We start from the raw sequence: 19,499 nt of genomic DNA, 5'->3' as shown, positions 1-19,499 counted from the left end.
CCTCATATTACTTATAGATAACATCCAAGAGACTAAAATAATACCTATAACACTAGACTAAGCTAATTTTTAAAAATTCAGGCCTCTCTCTCATTTTTGCATAATAGACAGTCACTCAAATAATTTAGACCATTGTTTTTTCCAGCTTCTTTGGTCGGAACAAGGATAATTTTTATGTTCCAGGTTCAGCTGGCAATACTATTAATTTGATGCTTATACAGATACAAGTGGTCTTATTTCCCAGATAGTGCCAATTTCAAATAATTGACTGATTATCTCCTTTTCATTTGTACTGATATTTATTTAGAGGTCATAGTTACTAGAGTTGCATCTAGCTAATTCTAATAAGTTATCTCTCAGACAATTAAAATTTACTTTTATACCTTGATAATAAATGAAACTGTTGCTCTGTTAATGATTCTCTTCACTACTTGGTAGGCACCTATGACATAACGGAGGTGAAGAGAGTATCCAGCTCTAGTGTTTACCTACTTCTGTATTTTCCACTTGGAAAGGAAATAAATATGCCTCCTGGAGATAAGCCTCATGAACATGGTAGTACACTTAGTACAATATAGGAATAAAATCAATGCACAAAGCTCATGACAGCTACAAACTGAAGGCTTTTAGAAAGAATAATTATACTTATACACACACACTTGTGCACACAAGGCAGACCTGGCTTTGATCATATTTATAATCAGCACGGGCTCAGAATCATGCATTTGGTAAATTTGGGGCACTTTTCTGATTTGTCACCTTAAACTAAGTACTTGGTCTCACAGCTGGGAAAATGCTATAAAAATCCCTTTCAGAATTATACATGCTGTAATCAAAAAAAAATATACTGGAAATGCCTGTCAGCTAGATACTGAACAAATTTATTGATAATGACTTAGGGGTGAAATCTAATTAATTAAAAAGGTAGTATTCATTTATAAAGTACAAATCCCAAACAATAGATAAATGGTCTTCAATCTTGGCCGTGCTTTAGAATCCCCTGGGAAGCTTTTAAAAAATTCTGATGCCCAGGTGCCAATGCCAGTCTAATTCAAGCATGGGCTAGGAATATAGATTTTTTTTCTTATAGCTTCTCAGGGTATTGTAATACATAGTTAGAGTTGAAACCACTGTTGAAGATACTCTCCAATTTATAAATGAGTCATTCCTGAAACAGGAACAAGCATTTCCCTATAGAAAAAATTTATATAAATCATAGATAACTTCTTCAATTCACAAAAGCCTATTAAATGCAAATGTATTTGAGATTTGAAACTAATAATTTACAACAATCCTCTATGAAGAAAATCCTTGCATTCCAGCTTAAAATGCTTGAAATAAATACTTCCTTTCTTGGCAAAGCCTCCCCTATAAGGGGTGGAGCTAAAGCTCATTTGCAGCACACAGACCAGGTCAGACATCTGGCTCCCTGTTATGGCCAGGCAGCCTTCAAACAGGGAGATACCAAGAGCACTCGATTCTCCTCTCCTTGCTATCGCAGCAGAAATGAACAGTGAGTTCGGTGGTCTTTCCCCTTTTCTTATCACTGTCACCATCACCTCAGAGGTAGACCTGGCCAGGGCAAGGTGCAGAGCCGGAAGCAGCACTAACTAGGGAGCCAATTTCCTTTCCTGTCTTCACCACAAAGCATTCCATGACTATTCTTGCCCATTCTGTTATCTTTGTGTAAATTTCTTACAGTATTTATGTCTTCACCACTCATTTAGCATTTGCTAAATAAGCACTTACACATCTCTGGCAAAGCTTACAATCTTACTGAGAGGTGAAAAATATATTACAAAGAGAATCACAGCGTTTAATAAAGGTTAAACATTTAACTATGACTTTTCTTTGTACTATGTTTTTCATCCCTCAGTAAGATTGTAAGCTTTACCAGAGAAGATGTTTAATTGCTTGGCAAGGAGTGAAATATACAACAGATACTAGCTGAATAAATTAATTACTGGCTTTATATTTTTTTATTTTTATTTTTTAAAAGTTATTGGGTTTAAAGTAAATTGTTTTTGGGAAAAAACTATAAGAAGCAAAGAAGTACTATTACAACCAATCAAACATTTTAGTCAAACTTTGCCTTTTGAAAAACATAAGCAGTGGAACTTCCTACAACTTTGTACTGAGTGGAATATGTTCAAATGACATAAAAATGTTGGCACAGCAGCTCTTACCTGCCAGGCCCTAGAAAAATAAGGAAACAGGTATTCGCTCTGGTGGCAGCACAGTGGGTAGCAAGTTGGGCATTCCGGTCACTTCCCCTCCCTGCCCTCCTACTCCCCACCCACAATACTGGCAGATCTGTTAAGCAGGATTAGGGTCGACAGCAGATGAAGACCTTTAATACACATAGGCTGCTGATAAGTTTTAAGTAAAGGACTAACTAAACATATAGATTTATATTATGCTGGTTTATTTGATTTCGAAACGTTATTTTCAATTTTTACTAAGAGCAAAGAGAATAGTAATAGAGGTTTTCTTTATCACAAAGAAAGAGAAATTGAGAAAACCCTCAAGGCTAAGATTATAAAGCCTAACTCCTGGAACAATCGTTTCTCCACTTGTCCAGTTATTTAACTTAATATTGTTCCAGTGCCATATATGACAAAGCTCTAATCCAGAGCACTGCATTCCAAAATGATTCCTTCTTCCCTTTTGGACTAATCATTTACATATTTAGTACTAATAGCCAACGTAATGTGCTTATGTCCTGTTTTTTTCACTTCTTCCACTTTTAGTTACTTCTTAGAGAAGTAAAATTCACAATTGATGGCTTTTATGTGATTTGAATAATTTATTTATATGGGAATCTTTATAATATGGATCTTAGTCATCTGCTCTAGAGGAAAAAACCCTGCAAAGAGTTAAATGGATCAGAATAAATAATGATTTTCAAGTCAGGTATTGCAAAAAGTACTGGTTTTATTTTACTACTTAATTTAGGAGGTTGGTGAGTTTGGGGCAATTAATGGAATTTTTTTTTTTAAGCTGGTGTTTATTTGAACTTATCAAAAATATCTGATAGTGTACTATGTGCATAATATAACTCCATTACTTTCAGTAGCAGAGATGCAGTAGTTATTAAAACAACTACATTTTAGGTGGTATAAAGACAAGACAAACTGCTGGGTAACTACAAATATATAACACAGGAATAAATAAATAGGATTCTGGACAAAATCTCAAAACAATCTACCTCCAAAGAACAATTTTAAATAGAATTTGTTAAGAAGTTAGTCTGAGTTGAAAGAAACCTTAGAAATCTAGTTTGATCCCCAGAAGGCTTAGAAAAGTATTTTACATAAAATCAGAATGCTCACTAGCAGACTGGAATGACAAACCAGGATTCCTGACTCTTAGGTCAGTACTTCTCAACCTCTTCCCCGATAATAATGTCATGCTGCCTCTGAAAACTGATTCTGTTGTCAAATACTAGGGAAGAATTTGATCTGTACATTGTGCTAAGACAGCCAATGGGGAGAGCATGTGGAAGTGGTTGTGAGAGGGTTAAAGGTGATTAGATTCAAGTTTTGATTTAATAATGAATGAAAAAAGGTACTTTGTTCTTAGTAGAGCTTTAAAGCTCTATATGAAATTGATTAGAACGATGTATATATAAAAGGTAACCTCTTCAAAGGGCTGGAGCTGAGCTATAGTTTGGTAGCCACTAGCCACATATGGTTATTACACATCTGAATGTGGCTAGTCCACATTGAGAAGTGCTATGTAAAATGTATACTGGATTTTGAAGATTTAGAACAAAATGAGAATGTACTATATCTCGTTAATAAATTTTTATATTGATTTCATGTTGAAATAACAATGTTTTACAGATACTGGGCTAAATAAAACATTAAAATTAATTTCACCTAATTTTTTTTAATGTGACTAGAGAATATTCAAAGTTATACATGTGGCTTACATTAAATTTTATTGGATAGTAGTGATCTAGAAATAAGAAAGGAATGAGCAATAGTATGCAGTCTGTGAGATTTGTATGGCTGGGCTTGAAAGCATAGATAGGGTATTAGCAGGCTTTATACATACCATCTGCTGGATGGTATAGACTGAGAAAAGTTAAACAGGCGTTTGAATTGGATAAACTGCAAAACTGTCAACTATAGAGTTTGGTGGGAAGGAAATGATGTACTGAGTAGTATTCAAATATAATAATTTTGGAGGCAGCATTTAAAGCACTGGAATGACATTACTTGCAGATTTTAGGAGTTATCTTTGTTTCCTCTGGATATGAGGAATGCATTTTAAATTCATCAATTAAAAATAAACACTCAAATGAAGTTTTAAATTACCAATTTCATCACATGCCTTTCAATAAAGTATAATATAAAGAGAGCTGTTCAAATCATTAAAATTTTTTAAGTTGTTAGAGTTTGTTTTACACTTTTATAATATCTTTTGAAATAGTATTTCCCTACAAATTTACAAAAAATAAAACTATATTCTTTTTGATGTCTAGCATACAATATTAACAACTACTTTAAGGCACTTAAAATTTTAGCACTTACTTGAGTGAAGAGGGCTCGAATGATCAGAATCAAATACGCTGCAAACATCTGTGGTACTAGAAGCACCAGAAGCAGGAGGAGGTGTTAACGGTGTTCTTGGAGAATTTGGTGCAGATGCTGTACTTTCTGTCTCACTTTCAGGGATCCGACTGTAACTAATTTTCCTTGGCTCCTGCTGCAGAGGTGTGGGATGTCTCATGGTACCTGGTCTTGGGTTTGATGGACGAACACCAGGAGATTTTAAGGGATAGCTATATTTTTTTGGCTGTAGACACATCAAAAGAAACACAATACTTACAATACCATAATAGAAAGGAACGTTTATCTATTTTTATGCCTTGTAAAATTCAACTAATATCTAGGAAAACCATAAACCACTAATAAAGAAGTTACATGATGGTTCGAATTAAAGCGTTCAAGTTAAAGCCTTTAACGCCCCATTTCCATAAAGTCTTAGCTATCTAAATTATTAGGGAATGAATTTCTTTAAATAATTGTCTTAGTCCTATAAATAGCAGAGTATTTGTTATTTTAATATTTTTCGAATGGAAATTTTTTAAGATATGTTGTATATTTCTCTGGCTTTTTAAACAGACTTGGTTGAAGAACTAATTTAACCTTGCTGGAAAAGTCGGCATCATTATTAAGAATTATGATACCTTATTATGCTATAATACAATAATCCTATCAGGATCATCGGAGCTATTTACAAATGCATTAAATTGCCTGGGTTTTCATCTCTATGTTTATGTTAGTTTTACGGAATTTTCTTACAGAGTGATCATTTCTCAGTGATATCAGCATGACTCAATGGGACAAACCATAGAACTATTTCCAATTTGTGTTTTTCAATCCACTTTTTAAAAAACTGTTCTAGGCCTTGAGAAATATTCTTGTGAGATAACTGCATAAGCTTTAATTCCAAGACATTATGAGATTTATCTTGGTTACTTAGAAGCCATTTTTGTTAACTTCTTGATTCCTGACTGTCTTAAAAATAAGACAGATTATACTTAGTTCAGTGAGGTGATGATACTGTATGTAACTTTGGCCAGGCATTGACAAGTAATAAAAAACAATGGAAACTTCATTTTCCCAAAAAAAGTATCTTTAGCCAAACCTGTTATTTTATGGCTAATGATTCATGGTTAAAAGCTCTCAAAAATCATTACTTTAAAAAAGACATAAGTACATATATTTATTATAACTAGTATAAATTTATCAAATTTCCTGCCCTTAAAATCTTGAATAATTTTGTTGAAAAGAAATAAAAGCTTTTAAATTTGCCCAATTTCTTCATCTATCATATCAAGATTTATTCAGATTAATAGTAATGCTTATTTATTTGGAACCAAGTGGGATATTCCTGAGCATATTTATTAAGCACTTATTCATTACTTCTATCCATCACATGTGCACTTCATCCCTGCATGCCTTTATAGAAAACTGATTTGTACATATGGTAGTGATGGCATCACCAGATATAGATGACAACTGCAAAAGATATATAAATGTAAAACGAATATAAATATATGAATGCTTACAAATCTTGGGAGAGGCTTAGGGTTTCGTGGTTCTATTTCTAGGGATTTGTTGAAAAGATAATCTGTAAATTCTTTTTCCATGCTATTTCCCATTGGATTCAAGTTTTCAAAGAACCTCTAAAATAAATGCAAAGAAATAAACAATTATTAATATTAAATATTTAAAATTCAGTTTGAATTCATGAAAATAATTTAAGAAAACATTTAATATAAGAAAATTTAAATTATTTGTTTTATTTTCCCTTTTCTTCTCTACAAAATAAACCTGCCTTTCATCAGGAGGTTTATAAATCAGAAATATATATAATCAAATAATTCAACTTACTTTGATATCTGATTCCACTCGTAAACAATAAGGCTGATTTTGGTACTGCTGGATCTCTCCTGTTATTTCTGCTACTTTCCTCCTTTTACTAAAGTTTATAAGCTCTTTTCCATGCCTTTTTAGAACCTCAGGGTTGCCTTCTTCTGTTTTCAAGATATTAGTTAGATAAATTCCTAGAAGAGATAAATTATTTCAAGAGTAAAGAAGGGAAAAGCTAGTTTTTTTCTTTCTTAGTAATTGTAGGCATTTGACACTGTTCCATCTCAATCACCATAAACCAAAGAATCAAGGCACAAATTTCCATTCCATAAAAAACAAGCTAAGTAAATATCAAGAAAGATTTCGTAATTTTCAAATTCCTCTTTGACAAACTGAAGTTCTATAAATACCCAAGAAAAAGGGATACCAAGTTTAATAGAATTAACAGGTTTTTGAGGAGGAATAACCAATTTTCCATACCTGTCAACCACGTTATTTGACATAAGTCATGGTTTTATAAAAGGAACTTTAATAACTCGTCATTAATAACATATTTTTGGTAAAAGGGGAAAATGTTAAATTCAGAGGATTGTTTTTTCTGCTTACTCAGCTCTTGAGGCCCAACAAGAGTTGTCAGGATTTGTAATTCAGAGGTAGTACTGTTTGAATAGGCTTACTCATGGAAACGTGGAAAGATCTGCAAGCCTATCAAACACAGGACTGCATATCATTTATATACATTCTGATTTTTAGTACTTCTAGAATTAGTGGCAACCTGGTAATTGAGCTCATTTCCTCATCACTGTGGGTTGTGCTCTGGATGAAGAGGAGAATGAACAAAATAACAAGCACTTTAGTATTTTACAAAGCCAGGAACACTTTAGTTACTTTCTGTTCTGTCATAAAGGTTCTGGAGCCATCTTTGCTGCTTTAGACTTGTGTGATCCTGTGCAAGCTGCTTAGCCTCTCTGTGCCTTGGTTTTTTAATCTGTAAAATGAGGGCAGCAGGGTTGTTGTGAGAAAGGAGTAAATTTATATATAGGTTTAGAATAGGGCCTGACAGAAGTAAATATTTAATTAACTGTGGCTGTGATTGTTGATGCTGTTGTTGCTATTCTTGCCCTATTCTCTTCTTATGCTTCTGCCTTTTCCCCTCAAATACTGACTGTTATACTTTAGGGAAAAAAGGAGGGTGTGTGAATATCTGAGTTAATTTACTCGGTACACGTGTACTGAGTCTATGCTGTAGGCCAAGCACTGCATTAGGTACCGCAGATACGAAGATGAACAAGACACAAGTCTGTGACCTCAAGTAGTTCAGAGCTTTGAATGTGGGCCACTATCGTACAATCGTTAAATGCTATATTAACTAACACGTAAGATGCTATGAGAGCACAGAGGTGTACCTAACTCTGCCTTTGAGCTGGTGGGAGTAGTAAAAGCATCACAAATAAAGTGATGCTTCAAATAAGTCTCAAAAAATGAATAGAAGTTAGAATAAGTAAAATAAGATGGAAGGGCACTCTAAGCAAAGTAGCAGTGTGTACACAGCACTGATGTGTGATGAAGCTTGGAAGGCACACACAGAGATAACATGGGGTGATGGAGGAAGGGCAGGATATGAGGATAGACATAAGCAAGGGATTAGTAGTTCTAATCCCTTCTGCATCACTGCAGGTTGTGCACTAGATGAGGAGAATGAACAAAATAACAAGCACTTTAGTTCTAATCATATATTAGTAGTTTTAAATGATTTTGTATTACAGACATACTTTTAAATACTAGAATTTATGGCCACATTTTGAAAAGATCAAATGACTCAAAACTGATAGTAAATGAGTCACCAATAATGAAACATGACAGATATCAATGCTTGTTTGATTTTAAAAAGCATTCAGTTATTAAATGTATAAGTTACTTGGTTATTTCTCAGCACCTCTTGATTATACATTTGAAAGACAAATTTCCAAGTGTTCTAGTAAGCACAGGCTCTTTTATTTTCCATGTCTGCCTGAGATTTGGCTCTTTTACTTGCTGCCAGTTATATTCTCCTCTACACTAAAGTTGCATGATTCACTTAGTTCAATGTTCAGTCTAACAAACATGTCCATAACAGTACACATATTTAATGGCAGCCAAAATCAACCTTCCATACTGGTCACAAATTGATGGCCCAACTGTGATGAGTTTGTGAGCAGTAGCACCTAGATTGGGTCATGATGAAAGCTTTTTTTTTTTTTTTTAAAGAGCTTAACTTTTATCCAGTGGATAATTAGGAAATTATTAGCATCTTTGCATTCCAGAAGGATTAATCTGGCTGTACTGTGAAGCCACATGGGTTAGAAGGAGTTAAGCCTAGAAGCAGGAAGATCAGTTAGCAGGATAAAAGTAGTTCTGGTGAGATGATGAGGGCTATCTGAGGGTCTACAGGGATAGAATGGAGTGCATAAATATTTAAAATGTAGGCGCCACGAGAACTGATTAACTGGTTTGGGCAGAGGGCAGGAGTTGTGGGAAGACTCAGCTTCATGTTTGAGTGACTGAATGGGTGGTGGTATAATGACTGACACTGGGAACATGGGAGATAATAAGTTATGGGATGTTGTAAGCGTTAAAAGTATATGTGAATGAAGTGATGAAAATGCATATATATATCATTTTGAGAATACTTGGATAAAATTGAGAAATTATTTTATGACAAATTAATGGCTAGTTAAAAGGAGAACAGATGATCAAAGAGGTGGTGTCCAAACTTTGTTGATCATATACCTATCAGTAAAAAAATGTTTTAAGCATGCATCTTCGACATATATATATATAATTATAAATGAAAAATGCGCTATAAATATATATAGAGACCTGAATATTATACACTGTTAAAGCTTAATTTATTTCAACAGATCATTTGACATACCCAGTGGAGAAAGTTGTTCTAGAGAGAGGGAAAGCAGAGCATTATGACATAAATAATAAAGAAGGGTAAGGCTTCACTTTCCTACTGATGTCTTTCCCAACCATTCCCGGAAGAAGTGACTGCTCAGGATTCTAGGTTCCCATAGTACTTTGTTCACACTTCTATTTACACATATTTGTAGTACAATATATAATTGTAGTACAATTATATATTACGACATGGTACTTTATTTTTCTGCTCTTTCAAGGGGGCTTACTGAGGGTAAGACTATGTTTTATTTGCCTCTCTATTCTCAACACTTAGCCCTGGGCCTGGCACATAGAGGTATTCAACAAATGTTTCTGAATGAATGAAGTACATTACTTCAGAATAGAAAAGGAAGCATTTGGAGACTAGACCAAGATGCAAGATACATAGAGTCAATTTTAAAAGGGCAGGAAAGCAAGAGTGAAGATGAAGCAAAATAACAAGAAACAGAAGGATGACACAAAATTCGAGCTGTGTAAAAGTGCAAAGCCTATGCTACAGACATGTATGTTTGTGCAGAAAGGTGAGACTTGGTTGAGGGAGGAATCTACATCTTTTTACTTTAGAAGAGATTTCAGTTTGCTTATACATATCTATTCTACCTATGAGCAGAATATTTTAGTGTCTGGAGAAAGTTTAGGCTATAGACCTGTAGTCTGGCATCGTCTTTGAAGGTGAAATTGCCTAACTTTTATTCTGTAAATGGTACAGTGCCAGCAAAAGAACTAAATAAGAATTCCAGTAAGATGACAGAGGAAGTAAAAGTGTCAGATGCTACCCCATTTACTCTGTAAATGGTACAGTGCCAGCAAAAGAACTGAATAAGAATTCAATAAGATGACAGAGGAAGTAAAAGTGTCAGATCCTCCCATAGAGGGAGGAAAATAACCAGTATCCAGCATTAAGGAATCTGGAAGGAGTTCTACAAACTAACATATAGACAAGATAGAATTAAGAAGCAGCAATAACACATGACTCTACCTACTGGATCAGAACTATGGAAAGCTGCCTAACTCCAACCACTGATAACCTTTAGCTTTGGAATAGCAAAAATCTTCCTAGAGTAGAACTGACCAGGGACAGTTCAGATATATTATCTTAAGAGAACAGAAGCTCAACAACCAGGAAGATAAGGAGAAATGGGTAGGAAGCCTGGCAGGTAGGCTATCTGTACCTATTAAACTACATATACATGTTTGTATTCATTCACTAAAGCATACAGCTCACCTTAAAACATAAATGAACCATACTCTAAATACAGCTCTGAAATGTCCTTTTTTTCTTATAACAACATGTTATGAAAATTAGTTATGTTAGTTCATTTGAGAGAGAGTACTTTGGAGGGGTTGGTTTGTGTGAAAAATGTCTGCCTGTCAGGGTAATGGGGTAACAGGGCCAAATCAAGAGGTTGTTTTTCACCTCTGTGTACTGGAGACTTTAGGATATCATGAGTAGCATGACTATAAGCCCAGTGAGTGCTATGCATTTTTCACTTTTTCTAAGCACCTTGATATTTGTAGGTACTCAAGAAATATTTGTTGACAGACTGAATGGCACAAACATCAGATCTACCCAAGTCCTTCCCCAGGCTCTCCTGTATGAATTGGCACCATAGTTACCACACTTACTTAAAAGTAAATGCATAGAATTTAATGTTTTACCAGAAAGAGAAAATAAATGAGCTCAATGGTTTTATCAAGAATTTTTTGGGAAAAAAGTCATCAGGAAAACAATAAATTAATAACGATAAAAAATAATACCTGATATAAAAAACAAAATCAGAGAGAATAAGTAAATTTAAGATTTTATCTTTTGAGGAAAAAAGCAAATTAAAGTAAAACAAATGAGTATGAATAGAAATGGGAACAATATACTGCCAATAGGAACAATTTAAAAAATAATATTTTGTAGATATAACTGAATGTTAGTATTTTTAAAATAATGAGACAACTGTATAGCAGAAAACTGAAATTAGAAAAATTAAGAAAAATGAAAACATTATTAAAGAATTATATTCTATAAAAGATCACAGGTCTCAATAATTTTTCTGTTGGAATATTTTAAAATTTAAAGTCTAGACCATTTCGTGATATTCCAGAACAGAATAGATAAGATGGAAAGCTACTTAACTCATGTTACAAAGTAAATATAACCATAATAACAAAAGCTGATATAGTACAAAAAGAAAAAACACAGACCAATCTCATTATTGAGGATGAATGCAAAAATCCTAAATAACATGATAATGAATAGAATTCATTTGTACATTTAAAAGAGTAGCCCACCATGAATAGGGTTTAATGTTAATAAGTAGGAAGGTTCTGTATTAGTAAATCTATAATTTAATCTACTTAATTTAATTTACTTAACAAGAAAAATCATTTTTCTCTAAGATAGCAAAATATAAAAGTAAATGTATATTGCTAACAAAAATACAGGATAACTGTAAAACTTTCTTAACATAATAAAAATATCTAATCAAACAAAAAACAAAATTATACTTATTTATGCTGAAACTGATTAAAACAGAGCCACTTAAAAAAAATTTTTTTTATTATTATTTATTATTATTTATGCCTACAGCACCTGGTCTTCCTAGGTGGTCTCCCATCCAAGTACTAACCAGATCCAACCCTGCTTAGCTTCTATTGGGCTTGTTCAGGGTGGTATGGCTGTAGACCATGGACTGTGGCTCCACTGGGGCACGAACCCAGGACCTTCTGTGTGTAAAGCAGACATGCTAACTGCTACACTATGGACCATATCCAGAGCCATTTATTTTTATCATTATTGTTTAACCTTTATTTGAGAAGTTATTGACCAATGTAATAAGGCATAACACAGAAAAAAGATCAAAGGAAGAGACTATCATTATTGGTGGCCCTGAAATTAAAAATTCTTGGAATTAAGGGTAATTGACTTAAATAAATGAATACCATTCACAACCAAAAACATTTAGTAAAAAGCTAAGTATCATAAATTTTCTTTCCAAATTAATCGATAGATCGTTTCAACTGTATTATGAAGTTCATTTGAAAAAATAAAGACACCAAGATTGGCAAAGAAAATACAATGAAGAACCAACTTTATCATATATGAAAATACTATAAAAAGAGTTTCTTAGCCTTGGCACTGTTGACCTTTTGGACCGGGTAATTTTGTATGGGACTGTCCTGTGTATTGGAGGATATTAGCAACATTCCTATCCTCTGCCCACTAGATGCCTCTAGCACCTCTCAATTAGAACAATAAAAAATGTCGTCAGACGTTGCTAAATGTTCACTGGGGAGCAAAAATTGTCCCCAGTTGAGAATCACTGATAATAAAGTGCCAATTATTAAAACTAGGATACTAGTATAAGAACTTAATGGAAACTATTTATTAAAAAAGAAGGAACCATATATAAATGAGGATAAAGAAGATTTACTCAATAAACCTAGGTCAACAAAAATATAATGTGGTAAAGAAATAAATTCGAATATTTCACATGATGTCTAAAAGAGACTTCAATCTGAATAAAGAATTAAATATAATTTTAAAAGTCAAATCATAGGAGAAAATGTGACTGATTATTAAATTACTAGACTGGAAGAATTTTCTAAGGTTAGAACCAATAGAAATCATAATGAGAGAGATGGACATTATAGAATTTAAGAACATTGCATGTCAAAGAATAAAAACTAAAAGGCAGACTAGTGAAATACCTAGCTCAACAAAATATTCTCGAATATAGCAAAAAAGGTATAAATATGAAGATATTCATTATAACATTACTTATGAAAGCCAAAAAACTGGAAATAATGTATGTGTCCAATCACAGGGTAATAAACTAAATTATCATACCAACTTTATGGAATATTATGCAGCCCCTACAAATGATAATTATGAAAAGTATAAAACTCGACAATATATTTAGGATATGATAAGTGAAACAAGTAAACAATAGAGTGTGTACATGTGATATGAGTACGGCTATACAATGTGCATAGCAAGAAGATTAGAAATAAATACAAAAGTGGTTGGTTCTGTAAAGCCTAAAAAATGTGGGAAAATGTTAATTAAAAAATCAAGACATAACAGTATTATATGCAGTATAACTTAAAGCTATATAATATATAGATGAGGAAATGGCTAGAAAAAATATCCCACAAACTAAAAAGACTAAATACCAGACGTATAATAGAGATCATAATTTCTGTAAGCATTCAGAGGAAGAATCATCAGAGCATATATACAGGCAGAGAAAAGAAACCGGTGTGAAAGAGATATTAAAAATATGAAATACAGGAAATAAATGACAGAATAAGAGGAACCTACAGGAAGAGAGAAGATTCAGATGGTAGATGTTTCAGTCTTAAAAGGAAGAAAAAGGTACTTCCTTCCTGTGGTACAGAAGGGAGAGAAAAAAAGAGTTGGTAAAATTTTGATGTGCAGAAGGTGTGGGCCCAGAGGCACATATACTATGATTTTAAGCCATGTGAAATTGTTTACAAGAAACATGATTATAAATATGGATGAGTATGGCCATGCCTCTTTTGTTTTTGGTTTATTAAAATTCAACAAAAATTTCTATAAATATAAAAACACAAGCAAGCATTATATAATATCAAATGGCTGCCCAAGAAATAAAAAGTGAAATGTATATATAGGGCTTGATCTTACAAAGTCCTAATAGAGAAAAATTCTAAAGGGATCCAGGTGCTAAATATTTTTTAAATAAGTATTTTTTGCTAGTATATAACACATGTGTAAACTCAGTCATTTAAGGAAATAAATGCCTTGTTTTATCCAGAAACATAATAAAAATTCAAGAAGAAATGCTCACCAAAGAAAGGCACACATGGTGGATTAATAGACCTGAGTTTTGCCAAATATTTCTTATAGTGATCTTCGCTTAATTCGTGAGCTTCTTCTAAAATTTTCTTTTGACGACTTGGTATTTGCTATAATAAAAAAATAACATTTAGGGAGCATAAATTTACAAAAGGAATCAAAAGTTTTGCCGAAAAATGTCAGGCTAAGAGTAAAGCACAAACACAATTGTATCAGTTTGTTTCTAAGAATGATAATACTACCTCGAAGAGATTATTTTCACAGGCCCTAATACAAACTTAAAGGTGTATGTGTCTGAAATCTAGTTTATCTTCCCATTCCTCACACAATTATGTGAGCATAACTGTACATTATGTTACAAATTAAGTGCTGAAAGCATTTTCTTCTAACTTAGGCTAGGATCTGTGAATTTATTTTAATGAGAATGCCTTATTTAAAAAGAGCAACCAATTCAATTCAAACTTTAGATAATTCCATCTTTTAAATTGTTACTGAAAAGACAGATGAAACACTTAAAAATTCAAGACCATAATTGTTAAAATCCTGATTCTTAGGACAGGAAATGTAAGTTCGTTAAAAAAAAAAAAAAAAACCTATACAAACCTACCTCAAACGTGTGGTCTAGCCTGTAAACAGGTGATGAGTTCATAGCACTGACAACCTCAAGGACACCATTGAAGTTGTTCAGCTCTTGAAAGACTTGCAGAATTTCAATTATTCGACTCACCACAGCTACTCTTTCTTCTAAGTTTTCAGTTTCTACAATACATCTAGGAATCAAAGACAAAAAAATGAATTAAAATATTTGGAGTTTTCCTAACAAAGTATGATTTAAAGAATTTAGTAAATAATGTAGAGTTGGGTGTGACTATAGTATAACTATAGATTATATTTTCAGAATGACAGGTAAATGGGAGACTGGAAGATAAGGCAGTGCCTTCACAGTCAATGACAGGTAAATGGGAGACTGGAAGATAAGGCAGTGCCTTCACATGCTGCTCTTCACTGTTTTCCAGATTGACACCATCAACCAGTCGATCATTTTCTTACTATATTTGGTGCATTCTCCCTCCCCATTAGAATTAACGGATGAATCTAAGATCTTGTTGAAAGTATGCTGGTTTTTGGGATGTGGGTGTGTCCTAGGGGAATTTATTTTAGAATTCAAGAATTCTGTACCTTCTTTTCATCTCACTGTAAGATTTTAGTGATTAATGCTTAATTTCTTTCTTTGATATATAGAAATAATTAGCAACATTTCTGGGAGGAACTCTTTACATAAGCATTGTAAAGTTAAAAAAGTCAATGAAAATATTTTACCATAATCAAAAATAAAAATTTTTAAAATTGCTTAGAAAGGAAACAAGTCAATGAAAACAAAAGCGCTTTACATTTAAATACCAAGAATCTTTGGAAAGTACATATGTCCTGGTAAATATCTAAAAGGAAGTATACTATGCTCAAAAAAATTCCTTGGTGAACATTTACTCTCTATTTCTAATATTTCAGAGAACTTTTTATTTACTAATCAGTTATCAGTAAAGAAAAAACATTTTAAACTTGGTTTTCAGCAATATAATATTAAACAGCTTATAATCTAAAAAAATAGAATTCATAAATGGAAAAATAAATATAAACCAATATTAAACATTTTTAAAAATGTAAAGTTGAAGATTACATTATTATCTGATGAGCCTGCTCTGACACTAAGAAAAAAAAAAACCATTGCAAAACTATCAAAATAAATTTGCCTTATCAAATTAAACATAACAAATTTACATGTAAAGCATTAGCTAGATCTCTACAAGGGTATCGTATTCTGCCTAACTAGTTAGCTGGACATTTAAAAAGGTATAAGCATAATATATTTACATCTTTTATTTAACTATTTCAGTTGATACTAATAGGCATACACATTGAGATCACCTGTGAAGCTTTTATAAAACCTAGGTTAAGTTTGGGGTGATTTATCCATAGGTGACCCCAATTCTAATGCACATCCATGGCTAAGAACCACAGTGGCAAATAAACAAGAACCTCTCACATTGAAAAGGCAGGAATTGGACCCCTTGTACACTGTTGATGGTGGGAATGCAAAATGATATAGCCGCTAAGGAACACAGTATGGAGGTTCCTCAAAATATTAAAAATAGAACTGTCATATGATTCAGTAATCCTACTTCTGCATATTTATCCAATAGTGTTAAAATTGGGATCTCAAAGATATATTAGCACTCCCATGTTTACTGCAATGCTATTTATAATAGTGGAAACAACCTAAATGTCCATCAGTGGACGAATGGATAAAGAAAACATGGTATATACATGCAACAGAATATTATTCATACAAAGGAATATTATTCAGCCTTAAAAACTAAGGGACTCCTGTAGTATGCGACAACATGAACATTGAAGACATTAGGCTAAGTAAAATAAGCCAGTCACAGAAGGACAAATATTGCATGAATATACATATATGAGATTATCTAAAATAGACAAACTCATAGAAGCAAAGAATAGAAAGGTGGTTGCCAGGGGCTGGGAGAGTGGGAAATGGGAAGTTGCTAATCAATATGTACAAAGTTATGCAAGATGAATAAATTCTAGAGATCTGCTGTACAACATTATGTCTACAGATAACAATACTGTACTGCATGCTGAAAAAAATCTATTAATAGGGTAAATCTCATGTTAAGTGTTTTTAACACAATTTTTAAAAAGGAAAAGAGCAAGAAATGCCCTTCTTATCAGTAATCTATTAAAAATAGGACAGAGATGAAATGGTCTCTATGTCTTATCAGTTATCTTTCCTCTTTACAGACCTACGTTTTAATTATGATGGAAAAAGGTTCTGGACTCTGAAGTGAAGTTACTTAATAATGAAGAAATCAGGAAGCAACACTTAGAGGGCAAATTCTAAAGTTTTACTTTTTAGAGGCTGAGAAGTAATAACATAAATAGAAGGAAGTCCTAGCTTTCAGATTACTTGGAATGCTTATTTCTCTTTAGGAACTGCTTTCAGGTCTTTATACACATTCTAGCACAGATTCCAGTCATTCTCTTATGTCACTGGGTTTGTTCTAATAATACAAATATGATCTGTGGGAACCTCATATCATTCTTATAAAACATCAGTCAAGTAATCATATTATATTTACTCAGAAAAAAAATCAGGCCAATACATATCCCAATCTATTATTCCGTAACTATTTCAATGCGATGCTGAACTTCTGACGTGATAGTGTAAGGAACTCTGTCTACCCACTACTCCTCAGGGAAACTAGTGAAAATTATACACATACTATATATATAATTATCTGTCTATAATTATCTATAGAAAATTATAAATATATACACATAAATATTTAAAGTCTGTGCAAATGGCCCTAAGAGCAAATGGCAAATGGAGAAACATCAATTCAGGAAAATCCACAACAATTCAGCAAGACAGGCAAGAGTTTGTGGTATTTGAACCAGGACAGCTCCCTCCTTCTGGGTGGAGGGGGTGTCTACTGCAGACCTGCTGCAGCTAAAGACAAAGGGCTTCCTGTCTACCCAGCTTGCAGCCTGAGGGCTTTCTTCCCTGGAGGAGCAAGATATCACATTTCCCACTCATCCTGCCTCAAAATACCAGTTGCTGAGGCTAAGTCCCAGGTGAGTGCAGCTGAGAAGTGGGGATTCCCTTCTTCTGTGTAACTCCAATGTGGAACAGAGGCTCTACCTTGAGTGTGGCATACTGAAAATACTGGGATGATAACCCTTCCCTGGTTCCCAAGGCAGTGGTTCCATGCCAGGAGAAGCAAGCCAAGAGGACCTCAGGCTACTGTGTGTGTGCGTGTACACACACACACACACACACACGTAACATGCACACACGCACACACGTGCGCGCGCACACACGCACACACACACCACCTACCACCAAGCACTCAGCTCCTAGAGCAGGAATGTCACTCAGAGAGAAGCCTGTTGTCCCCAGCTCCAGAGTTCAGACTCAAACAACTCCTAATCTCCCCTCATTTGCAACGAAGTGTGGAAAGTTTAAACCTAAGGGTGCTCTCAAGAACAGTGAAAATTGTGGTGAAGAGCAACTGAGAGATCTGCAGATCTAATGAAGATACAGCCTAGACTGTTGGCTGACTAGTTTGTAGGAGAGAACCAGGGAATAAAACAGTGAGAGGAGCCCTCCTGGGGTTTGAACAGAGACTTCACAAACCAACCATTCCTTCAGAGGAGTCACAATCTGATTGGATTAGTTTGTAGAGCGACTTTCATCACCTGGGAATTGTTGGAAACAGTAGAGAAATCAGCTGGCAATTCCTGGAGTTTAAGGGCTGGGTGCTTCAAGGAAGGAGTGAAAGGAAGCCCTACATATACCACTGCCTTTCAAGGTGGCTATGGGCATACCCTAACCTGTACCTCCCAGAAGAGGAATATCTCAGTTTAACATCTCAGTATGTGGGGCAGGTAGTGGGGAATAGGCTTCACTAAAATAATCCAGCTAGTCACTAACCAAATAAACAAGCGATAACAATAACAAGCCCTGGGAGGTAGGAAGGACAGTACTCACAAGTTGCTACAACATATTATTTTAAATGTTAAGTTTCCAACACAACTCGAGGCATGCAAAGAAACAGGAAAGTATGACCCATTCACTGGGGGAAAAAGCAGGGAACAGAAACTATGCGTGAGACAGACCAGATGTCAGGTTGAACAGAAAAAGATTTCAAGGTAGCCATTATGAATATGTTCACAGAACTAAAGGAAAGCATGACTTAAAAAGTAAAGGAAGGTATGATGACAATGTGTATCAAATGCAGAATATTACAAAAGACATAGAAATTATAAAAGGAAACAAATGGAAACTCTGGAATTGAAAAGTACAACAATTAAAATAAAAATTTCCTACACAGGCTCAATAGTAGATTTGAACTGGCAGAAGAAATAATTAGTTAACTTGAAGATAGAACTATTGTTCAAAAGTGAAGGCAAAATAAAAACTTTCCTGGATAAACAAAAATAGAGAGAGTTTGTTGCTGGCAGACTCACTGTACAAGAATTGCTAAAGGAAGATCTTCAGGCTGAAAGCAAGTGATCCCACACAGTAATATGAATCCACACAAAGAGCACCAGTAAAGGTAATTATGTGACTACAAGACACTATAAATGCATATTTTTTCGTCATTGCTTAAGTAATTTAAAAAGCAACTATATATGTGTATGTAATGTATTGTTCGGTCTATAATCAATAGAAATGTAATATATGTGTGCTATATTGCCAATAATTACACAAAGGAGCTGGGTGAGAGTAAGCTGCAATGGTAAAGCAGTAATTATAA

The 19,499-nt window shown here is 33.9% G+C and overlaps 1 protein-coding gene and 1 pseudogene across 4 annotated transcripts in view; both read right to left on the bottom strand.

Moving 5' to 3' along the window:
* The window catches only part of SOS1 (SOS Ras/Rac guanine nucleotide exchange factor 1), a 131,268-nt gene that overhangs the window by 8,446 nt on the left and 103,323 nt on the right, over positions 1–19,499 (bottom strand). For all 4 annotated transcript variants that reach the window (XM_011361376.2, XM_011361377.2, XM_011361379.2 and 1 more), the window contains 5 exons: positions 14,768–14,930; positions 14,153–14,270; positions 6,408–6,580; positions 6,083–6,199; positions 4,539–4,803 (listed from right to left, as the gene is read on the bottom strand). In XM_011361376.2, the coding sequence (XP_011359678.1) occupies positions 4,539–4,803; positions 6,083–6,199; positions 6,408–6,580; positions 14,153–14,270; positions 14,768–14,930 (836 nt within the window). The remainder of the gene's footprint in view (positions 1–4,538; positions 4,804–6,082; positions 6,200–6,407; positions 6,581–14,152; positions 14,271–14,767; positions 14,931–19,499) is intronic.
* Positions 11,902–12,007, bottom strand: LOC111740637 (annotated as a pseudogene).

The sequence above is a fragment of the Pteropus vampyrus genome, unplaced genomic scaffold (genome assembly GCF_000151845.1).
Source record: "Pteropus vampyrus isolate Shadow unplaced genomic scaffold, Pvam_2.0 Scaffold66, whole genome shotgun sequence".
In the NCBI taxonomy this organism is placed as follows: Eukaryota; Metazoa; Chordata; class Mammalia; order Chiroptera; family Pteropodidae; genus Pteropus; species Pteropus vampyrus.
Note: the sequence above shows the minus strand (reverse complement) of the source record. Positions and strands in the feature narration are given on the sequence as shown.